Source organism: Centruroides sculpturatus, unplaced genomic scaffold (assembly GCF_000671375.1).
Source record: "Centruroides sculpturatus isolate CEXI.00-Female unplaced genomic scaffold, Cexi_2.0 scaffold1643, whole genome shotgun sequence".
In the NCBI taxonomy this organism is placed as follows: domain Eukaryota; kingdom Metazoa; phylum Arthropoda; class Arachnida; order Scorpiones; family Buthidae; genus Centruroides; species Centruroides sculpturatus.
Genome location: NW_019388065.1, coordinates 119,529 through 130,695, shown reverse-complemented (window position 1 = coordinate 130,695; position 11,167 = coordinate 119,529). Strand labels below are relative to the sequence as shown.

The following is an 11,167-nucleotide window of genomic DNA, read 5'->3' as shown; positions in this document are numbered from 1 at the left end:
GCGCGAATCCAGTACTCGAAATTCGGCGAAAGCGCTTTGCTGTTTTGATTTGATTAATAAAAGACGACTTTTACTAATTGAATATATAACTAAGAATATTCTTGATGAGGACATTTTATTCAACTTTACAGTCAAAATTCAATTTGACGTGAATAACTACATATTTCTTGATGAAATGTATGAATGACATTGACAGCAAAAAGTGAAATATCTGGATAAAATATTTTCTCTGGAAGAAATAAACAATTCTCTCTTAAGTATAATCACAATGACCTGTACATTTACTTACTTGTAAAAATTCATTATTATACATAATCTCTTGATATCTTTACTACAAGAGATCCAAGAATTTTTTTCTTTTGTAGAAAAAAAATATCCATTTTATATTGTGGATAAACCATTGCTTACAACAACAGTTCATAAAAAATACAAATAAACCATCTTCTCTTCGGCGACATTCCTCTAAAGAACTATGTGCAATTATAACTACAATTATAACTCGCAAATATCCCTCTCCTCGATTTGTAATGGAGCTGCCATTTTAAATCAATGCATAATCTCTTACAAAATATTGATTCCCCGTTATCAGTGATCGTGCATGGGAAAGTTGAGTGGGGGTAGGACGTTTCCGAATGAGGGTGTGTGCGCATGGGTCGGCCCGAAAGGTGGTGGCGGAGGCGGAGGAGGAGGAGGATGACCCATGGCATTGTTGATGCCCACGGCCATTTGAGCACCGTGACCATCGAAACTGTGTGTGTTCGGCCCTAGAATACCGTTAAAACCCACGCTGTTATGTATGACGGGTGGATGAGATCGACTATGATACAGAGGCGGAGGTCCCCGATTTTGATGAGTGGCACCATGAGATAACGAAGCTCCCTCCGATGCCTGAATCTGATTAGAATTTGGTGGAGTAATGATGTGATTATTGTGATGAAACTTCATAGGTGGCAAATTAATACTTTCACTAGATGTACTTATGTCTGGAAAGATGTTGCTCAAATTAAAATTTGGGATGGGATGAGCAGAAGCCGTAGATGTATGGCAACTAATCTGGGCAGCAGATACGTTGTCGGTTCCAGACGTTGCGGGTCTATGCAACGAATTGACGCTGAAACTTGAACCTTGAAAATTAAAATTGAGACTGTTGTCAGCTTGACGACGAAATATTGGATTGTATGCGGAGTTTGCAGTGAAACTGGTGTCTGAGGTTGCAACTGACGGAATGTTTTTATTTTGTGTTTGAATATTTGATATTGTAGGAACAAGAGATCTTTGAGAGTTGCTAAAATAATTATTTCCCAGACAAGGACCATCATTTCTTGGAAATGATAAATCTGGAACAGAAAAATGAGTACTCATTCTTGCATTGATATTGTCGTATGGAGTGGATGATATCACTTCATCATTTACTGAATTCTGTTTGTTCTTTTTTGCATTTGATTTACTGGTTTTTGGTGAAATTTTAGACTGATTAGGAGCAGGACTTTGAGACTGAGAGCTACTTCTGTGATCTCTAGTCACCTGTTTTATTCCTTCATTTGGATGTGTTGACTGCTGGGCAGTCATAACATTTGTTACTTCATTCCTTTGAGTATTTACACTTGTAACAAAAGATCCATGGAAAATATTGTTTACTAGAGGATTTTGAGGTGTATGTTGAGGGAAATTATTAAAAACAGGTGGCCTATTATCATTTCTAACTTGATTATTAAATGAAGTTGTATTTGATAACAGAGAAAAATTTGTTTCAGGCATCTGCAATAATGGTCCTGCTGGCATTGAAGAAGAACCATGATTTGGGAAAAGACAGCCATTCTGTTGCTGACTGTTTGAAGTTACAATGTGATTCAAATTATTCCCGTTTGATAAACAACTGGACAATGTTTGTGTTATTGATGTTTCAACATTTGGTCTGTTCTGATGAAATGCATTTGTGTTGTGGCAATTTTTGCTTCCTCCTAAATTCAAAGATATATTTGAATATGCTTGAGGTATAGAGGTACTGTTATGTGATGGTTGATTACAAGGTAGGCATTGATCTAATTGTTGACATGCAGATGTTCCATGCCTCATTAAAATTGGACTACCACCAAAATGGTTATTCATTAAATTCTGCTGAGGACCTGTAGTGATTCCATGTGTTAAATTTGGGTAAGGCGATGTTCCTTGCAAATGAAAGTTTGACTGCAATGAATTTGACTGCATCATATCAGAGGATGTTGATAAATTAGAACAAGGTAATCTTCTTTCAGTAACATTACTAACAATAGACTGCCCTATGTTAGTTCCTTGCAACATTGTGGTTTGTTGAACTGAATGTTGCAAGTGTTGAGGCTGATGTCTATAAGAATTCATATTGTTTGATGTCATGTTGTTATTAGAAATTGTTTCTTTTGATAATGTTTCTTGCTTTTTATCAATGCAAGAATTTGTCTGAATTAGGCTTTCAGCTGAATAAGAAATGGGTGGTCTAGTAACACGTGAGCATCCACTAATTAATGTGTTGCTATAATGTGCTTGAGAAACAATAGGATTTCCAGATGATGTAGAAGTCATTGTTGATTGCTGTCCAATCAAAGCTTCTGCTGAGTAACTGGATAATGTATGACTTGTAGTTTGTGGTTGAAAATTAACAGAATTACTAGTTGTGGTAGAAGTAACAGTTGAAGTGGATGTTATTATATTGGAGGGATTTTCAGAATTAAGAAAAGTTCCTACAGATTTTGGTGTTGAAGAATTTCTATCAGATGTCTGCTTAAATGGAGAAATTCTGTTTTGTGTTGAATTCTGAGATTGTGTTGTGGTGGCAAGAAGTTGAGTTTGACTATTTACAACATTGAAATTACCTTGAGATGACAACGGTGAGAAATGTGGAGAATTTGAAGCTGGAGTTGAGGTACGAGTTTCATGTAAAATATTTCTTGATAACAGAGGAGGAGGACTTGGTGCAATAAAACTTAAACTGGTAACTGGTGACAAATGATTAGTTAAAGTTACCTGACAGTTCACATCATTCGATCTTGAAATAGCTCTCACATTAACTGAAGATGAAGGGCATTGTGTATCCTTTTGAAGGCCACTTATATTTTCTTCTTGAACAATCCTTTGTTGTGTAGAAACAGATCTATTACAATTTGATTTGATCAAAAGAGGAGGTGACAATGTTGAAGAAATATTAGCTTCTTGCTCCTGTAATTGGTTAGAAGACAAATTGTGTTTTGAATGTGTAGACTTATTAGTTTCCATATATGTTGAATTTCTAACAGATTTTTCTTTCTGTTGTTCTGATGATGGAGAAGTCTTTTTGTTTTGAATAAAATCTTTGTTTTTTACAGATACTATGGGTTCAATATTAGACTGCCTACAGTTTTCTAATAAATTAAATGAATTTTCATTATTGTGAGATGCATCTTTATGCAAATCAGAAGGAAATGGTTCACTCGGGGATAGTGTCAAAAACGGTAAACCAGAACTTGAACTGCCAGTTACAGATGATGGAGTATTACTATCATCACCTAAACTGCCTAAAATTAAAGTTGGTAACTCTGCATCAGATGCAGAACTATCTCCATTTGTAACAAATGTAGATAAATTATTGGATGAGTTTTGTTTTGGGGGACTTTTCTGTGTTGTTCTTAAATGAATTTGAGAAGATGAGTCTGTAAGCAGTATCTGTGATACATTAGGAGTTACTTCACTTACAGATAACGTATTTGAAGTACTAGATACACAAGTGGGTTGTGTTTGTTTGAATTGTTTTTCCTCAGATAAATAACATTTATTTGCAGAATTAATTCTATTATGTGATGTCTCACAAGTTGATGCAGTATTTTCATTACATTCAGATAATGTGTTTGATACAAAACAATTTGATTGTTCTTTTTCGATAGACTGAACTGTTGTTATGGGCATTCCTTTATTTCCATTAGACACTTCATTTGTTTTAGCTTTCTTCAGGGGTGGTGCATCACTGTTATTACAATCACTTCTATTTTTTAATTTTTCGACATTCAAATCATGGTTATCATCATTGTCGTCTTTCAAATTTTTTGCCATTATGTTTGAAGAAAGTGTAGGCATTAGCTTAGAGGCAGATGTATCTACTTGCGTGAATTCTAATTCATCAGATGCCGTGTCGACTGAAGAATCACCAAAAACTGTTGCAGTAAGAGTGCTTAGTAAATCTTGAGGTTGAGAAGAAATGCAAGATTCTGCAATTGAATTACAAGTGTTAGAATTTTCCAGATGATACAGATGTGCTTTCTTATCTTGCTTTTCTTCATTTGTCGATTTATTTAATAATGCTTCATGATTACTTTTGTTTGTTTTGCCATTCTCCATCACTGGGCAGTTTACAGTGTTATCGCTATGTGATGATTCATCTTTATTTGAGGAAAAATTTGAAATTGACGGAGAAAGTTCTGACATGCAATTAGAAAATATTGATTCTGTGGCTTTTGCCAAAATATCTGTTGTTATACCAGAACTCATATTATTATTTGTAGATAATGTTGTTACAGCCTCACTCATATTAAGTTTGACACTGTCAGATGTTTTATTTGCTGGCATATTTAAATTTGTACATGAAGCAACATTGTTAGCATTGTTTAAATTACTCTTTTCATTAGCTGATGTTTTATTTAAAATGCTATTTTCTTGTTTTTTTGTCTCAACATCTCTTACTGTTTGTTGCATTTTTGTATGTTGTAAACCTAATGACTGAGGTGATGATGTAGGTTTGGGTTTTAAAATTCTATTTGTTCGTTTATTCCCAGATGTGCTGTATTTACTGTTTTTTACGGAATTTCCATTTTTGCTATTCAAATTACCTGATCTTTTTGAATTTGTTTCCATGTTAATACAATTTGGTTTTGTGGTAGGTGCTGTCGACAACGTATTCTGAAATGTCTGACTGGTAGTACATTTTATTAATTCTTCTTCAGTAGATATAATAGATGAATCATTCTGAGGAGGTCTTAAAGAGTCAATTCCAATATTTGCCGTCTTTTGTTGAACAGCCGGTGGGGAGATTTCATTATTCATTGTATATGACACGGATGGTTGAGCATTCACATTCTGAGATAGTGTTAAGGCAACTGATGACATTTTAAAATTATTTCTAGTTGTTCCTGAGGGTGAAAAAAGTATATTATTATTAATAGAATTATTAAGTAAAGGTGAATTCTGATTTTTGATACTTGTTACCGGAGAATTAGACACTTGAATATTTTGTTTACCTGTTTGAGTCAAAACTACATTATTATTCATTGCTGGATTTGCATAGACAACTGATGGTTGGCTAACAACAGGAATGACTTGTCCATTAGGCAGTATTAAAGCAGATGGGAGAGGCTGCTGAGTTGTTATGCTTCCCTGTGTGGCTAAAATTTGTCCACTCCCCATTGTTAATACCTGTCCTTGTTGATTGATTGTCAATGGCTGCCCAACTAATATGCCACCAGGAGTTACTACTGTCGGAGGTAGAGCGTTGCAAGGCATATTTTGAGATAAATTATGGCTGTTGCATGATTGAAGATGCATATTTGAAGCTGTTAAATCATCTGATGGATGAGTGATGATTTGAGAGAGTGTTCCTTGCCCTATTGCGGACGTTGGTAAACCCGACGACAGCTTCATAGTATTTTCCTGTGAGGAACCTGATACAGGCACTTGGGCAACTAAAGGAGACAGCAAACTCTTGCCTTCAGTTGTAAGAGTATTTGGTGGACGGATTGTAGAAGTATAACCAGTTGCAGCTGCTAAAATTGGAACACCAGTTACTGAATTATTTGGGGTAACAGTAACACTAAATGTGGTGGGAGTTGATGTAATTTTAGCTTGATTTTGAAAATCCTTAGTAACATACATAGATTTGTAGCTACTGCATCCAGCAATTTGTGGTGAAATTCCAAGAGGTGATTGGGTCTGTCCAAATCCATTATTAGTAGAAGTTAGAAGGGCTGGAGAGGAAGAACAATTTGAAAATACGGGCGGTTGAACACTCTGAAATGTAACAATATTGTGAATTACAGGAATACCATGTTCATTAATAACAATAAGTGGTGAAGACATATTCTGAATGCTAGAAGCTCTGTTTGCAGTAGGAGGTATTGTTCCACAAGGAGACAACACCTGAGGTTGAATCACTTGGTTGAAAGATGCTACTGTTTGTTTACAAAGTTTTTGAACATTATTCTGAAGAGCACTGGAATTCTGAGAAGTTGACATCACAGGGACTGGAGGCAATGCTTGAGTTACAGCAGTTATATCACATACATCTAATGACAGATTTGGACCTTCTGAAGAACATGGCTCAGTGTATTGACAATTGTCTACACTTTTTGATAGTGGAGAGGAGGAACACACGCTTTGTGAAACACTGTTAACTACTTTTGTAATTTGATTATCTTTATTATCAGTTAATGATGGAACTGGAGATGTTGTAACTGTTGATATTGTTCCAGAAGACACTACTCCATCTATTTTAGAACTTCTTGGATGAGAAACAGGCAGGCTCTTCTCTGAAATGATACTTGTTTCACTGATATCATCATCAGAAGTTTTTCCATTGCAATTAAGTTCTGTATCCATGCTATCACCACTTACAGAACTACTTTTATTTTGCAATTTTCTTTGCATCACAGATTTGAGCTTTGTCACATTACTTTCTATCAAGTCATTCTCAAATTGAGTTAATAAGGCACTGGCCTGTTCTGAAGTAATTTTATTAGAATATTTTCCAGATTTCTGATCACAAAATTCTTCTGGACATGAAGTACATGTAATTCCAGCTGCTTGCAATAACCTCAGGCACTGGGTGTTCTGCTCTTCCAAATCTTTTATTCTTTTGTTCATTCTTCTTAATTCTTCCACTGTAATTATTATTAAAAAATAATATATTAAACAATACATAAATAATTTACATTCTTACAAAATTACTATTTTAAACTTGTACATAATTTTTGTATTTACTACACAAATTGAATGAATTATTACAACACACTATAGTAAAACTGTCACAAAAATATTTATACAGTAGAGCGTCGTTTATCCGAATCAATTGGGGACTGGGGTGGTTCGGATAACTCATTTTTCGGATAATGAATCATGTACGAAAAAATATATTAATTTATCCCATGTTGAAATTTCTCTCCGTTGCATGTCGCTTCGCGTTGAATTTTCGTCGATGTTAAGCCTAACGAAGACTATTGTATCGTTAAAAATTATTTTTTTAATTTGTACAAACAAAATAAATTTATTGAAAAATATAAATACAATAAAAAATTATACTTCAGATGTTAATTTAGTATCAAAAACGTAAAATATTTGAGTAGCCCGAGAAATAGCCAAAGATTGCAGCGCCACAGCACTAGCGAAAATTTAAATTCGCCGACTGGAATGCTTTCGGATAACGGACGTTTCGGATAACCAGCTTTCGGATAAACGACGCTCTACTGTATATATGAACACATTTATACATTTGAACACAATAATAACATTTTGAGTCTTTCAAAGTTCTTCATTACAAATATCAAAAGTTTGAAAATGTTAAAAAAAATTTAATTTAATTTAATTTATTGATGTGAAGTGTTAATAAGTTATACAACTATCTACAATTTTGCTCATTACAAGCAGATCTGACCTACAACAGTATTAACCAGCTTAGGTGAAGTACAAGAATGATTTAATCAACAAATTAATTGAATTACTACAACAAATTAATGTAAAATTATGAAAGTCTAGATTGTATGAGAATCTGTATGCCAAAACAGATATATTTAACTTATAAAAATTTGTGCATGCCAAATCTATCTAGATTGAATGAGTAATGTTAAAGAGATAAACTGAATATAGTTTAATTAGAATAAATTAGAAAAGTTTATTGAAAATGGATGATAAACCAAACTAAATATGAAACTAAAATGTAAAAAAAATATTGAAATTAAATCATATAATTTTAATGCCATTTCCATAAAATTTATTTCATCAAAATGACTTCATTGAACTGATTTTGAAATATTCATATTGAAGTGATTATTATACAGTATAAAAATTACATCATATGACATAAATCTGAACATTTAAAACATGAAAATGTGATTTCAAAAGAACAGTGGAACTCAGATTAAAAATAATCTCTTAAAACATTATATATGAATATTTATGTGATATTATGTAACATATATTTTTAATATGAATTCTAAAAAATTCCAAATTATCTGCACTATGAAGTTAGAACTCTGTACAGAGAAAATTCTCATATGAAATGACTGTACCAAGAACTGCTTTGCAGTAGCCGAAGTACAATCACTTGACAAAAAAATGCAGACTAATTTGTATCTTAAACTGGATATGCTTTACACTCTACTTGATACAGAAAGTTATATTCATGAAGAATTATTAATATAACATTTGATCAGTATAAAAATTGTCCCAATAAAGAAACTAATTTTGCCTTTTATTTTGTATTACATATTGAATATGTTTTAAGAACAGAATAGAAAGTAATAATTCATGAAAAAATCTTAGTATTGTCAGTATAAATGTTTGATACAAAAAACAATGTAGAAGCAATTATCATCTTATTCAATACTTATATCAAAAATTTAAATATTTTTTAAACTTAATTTTTGGAATTAATATAAAAAATTTTAATACTTAGAAATCACAACTTTAAATTTTTCACTAGATTAATTTTTATATTGAATTTTGTTAAGGAATTTATATATACAGGCAGTGCTTGACTTTCAGACAAAATGCATTCCTAAGGATGTGTACAAAAGTCCAGAAGTTGAGCAACAGAATTATACATTATAAAAAAGTTCTGTGCCCAGTAAAAAAAAAAAAAAAAAAAAAAAAAAAGTTATAAAATCTCTTTTTAAAAGTCTAAAAGTTTTACTTTTCTACAATGAATATGCTACAATGCATAAAATATTATTTAATATGTTCAGACTGTAGATTAAAAAAAGCAAAAAACAAGTGATTTTATTATTATGAAAACCAAAACTGGCAGAAAGAATGCCACTGAATGATAACTTGAAATTTTTGTTTGTTGGCTGAAATGTACAAGTTTGAATTTATTATATGAAAAATAATTTAAGAGTATTAAAGTATGTACAAAAGAGCAAGTTGTCCAAAAGTCAAAGACCATCTGTATATTGAAAGTAAGTAATTAAATTCAATTTGATTCATAATTATTATTCATATTTGTAATCAAATATTAATCACTGAACATAAATAACAATACTTACCTGCTTTAGGATAAAACCAAATGTAATGAATGCTGAATTTAGTAATAAGCAACTATTAGAACTATATATAAATTCTAAATTCATACAGTCTGAATTTTAGGTTGATATAATTCAGTAGTGTAATTAGTAACATATCCTCTCAGTATGCAGGAATTACCAGTTTAAACTACACACTAAGCTGTTCTTTCCAGATGGTTTTAAATTAGATCAATTTACTACTTTAATTGGTTAATTATTTTAAATTAATTATTAAACTTATCATCAGATAATTACACCATCTACTTAAAGCATACTAATCAAAGATATTAGCCTAATTTTAAAACTAAGTCAGAAACACATTTTAATGTTCTTCATTATATTTGGTTTTTATTGTTCCAAGAAGTAAAACTGCAGTGAATAGGTACAATAATAGAATATTGTGACTTTGTTACTGAGGAAAACAGTTAAAAAAAATTACTCAAATTAAAACACTGTTCTCTAAATTCTTAAGTTTTAATAAGGAAAATTCAAAATACATAAAATTTCAAACTTTAAGGTCTTGAAATTTTATATTATTCAAGTACAGACATTCCACTCAAATATACCTAATTTAAGTTACCTGTGAAGAGTTAATAGTTCAGGATATAATGTAACAAGTTTTGTCTGAAAGGAAAGTTCATAAAGTTTCATTTAAACGAATCATCTCTCTATGTGTACTCCAGTACACAGAGATCAAGATGGTAGGTCAATTTCCTGTCCAAGAATTCCTCTCCAATTAGGCAATGTTTCATCTGTCAGGAAAGATGAATTTACTACATGATTCAGGGGGACAAAAATCCACATGCTTTTGTTGGACACACTTGAAACAGTGCTAAATTCAATATTTGGTAGGCACTCTCACTAACTGAGGCCTTCCACTTTCTCTGAGGAAACTGTTAATGAAATTACATGCACCAACATGTTGGAGCTATTCTTCTTCTCTCAAATTCAACATCTGCTTCCTGAAGTTTGTTTGCTTCAACAAAATGACGCACTACAACAATTGCAGAGAGAAGTTTGTCAAACTCTGGACCAGATTTTCCACAAATGCTGAATTAGGAGGGGAGGACTGACTGCATGGCCTCAAGTTCACCTGTTCTCACTTTCTTTCTCTGGAGTTATGTGAAACACAAAGTTTATGCAACAAAATTGACGGACCTTGAGAATCTTCATTAAATGCATCATTACAGCCATCACCACTAATGATCACGGACATGTTACAAATTACACAGCAAGAGATCATCTAGCACCTTGAGTTGTCTGTGCACTCTACTGGGGCACATAACAATAAGGTGATTTGTTTAAATGGAACTTTTCAACTTTCCTTTTAGACAAAACCTATTTCATTACATGTTGAATTATTATTTTTCACAGGTAACTGAAATTATGTACATTTGAGTGAAAACCTATACTTCATATATAATAGTAGTATGAAAAATAAATTATAAAATATATATTTATTAATCAATTATTTCTTATTTTTATAAATTAACAAACTTTAGAAAAAAAATCTTTCTTTCTTTATTAATATTTTTAACAAAGAGAATATCATAAATGAATCAATGATATACATAATGAACAAAATAATAATAAACATATTAAGAGAAAAGTTAAATTAAAAAAGAGTTATGTAATTTGATAATAGCTTATTTATACACCTATCCATAAATTACATAATTATACAAAATAGTTCAAAACTATGGGAACAAACTTCAGTAGTGGATTCCTGGAAGGACAAAGAACAAAAATGGTCATATTAATATATGTCTAGAAATGCACTGTAGATAGATGACACCATGGGCATCATGACATCAAATTTTCTTATCAGCAATCATAGCAGTGAAAGTGGGAGTATGCTGTATGTTGTCTGTCTGTCAAACAGGTTCATGATGCAA

General features: G+C 32.0%; 1 protein-coding gene across 2 annotated transcripts in view; it reads right to left on the bottom strand.

Annotated features, from left to right (window-relative positions):
* Nucleotides 1-109: 109 nt before the first annotated feature.
* The window catches only part of LOC111616765 (uncharacterized threonine-rich GPI-anchored glycoprotein PJ4664.02-like), a 68,988-nt gene continuing 57,930 nt past the window's right edge, over nt 110-11,167 (bottom strand). The window contains exons 6-7 of one of the 2 annotated variants that reach the window (XM_023358135.1): nt 5,241-6,875; nt 110-5,132 (exon numbers count right to left, since the gene is read on the bottom strand). In XM_023358135.1, the coding sequence (XP_023213903.1) occupies nt 586-5,132; nt 5,241-6,875 (6,182 nt within the window). In that variant the 3' untranslated portion in view covers nt 110-585. Of the gene's footprint in view, nt 6,876-11,167 lie in introns of both variants that reach the window. The other variant, XM_023358134.1, reaches the window with a different exon arrangement.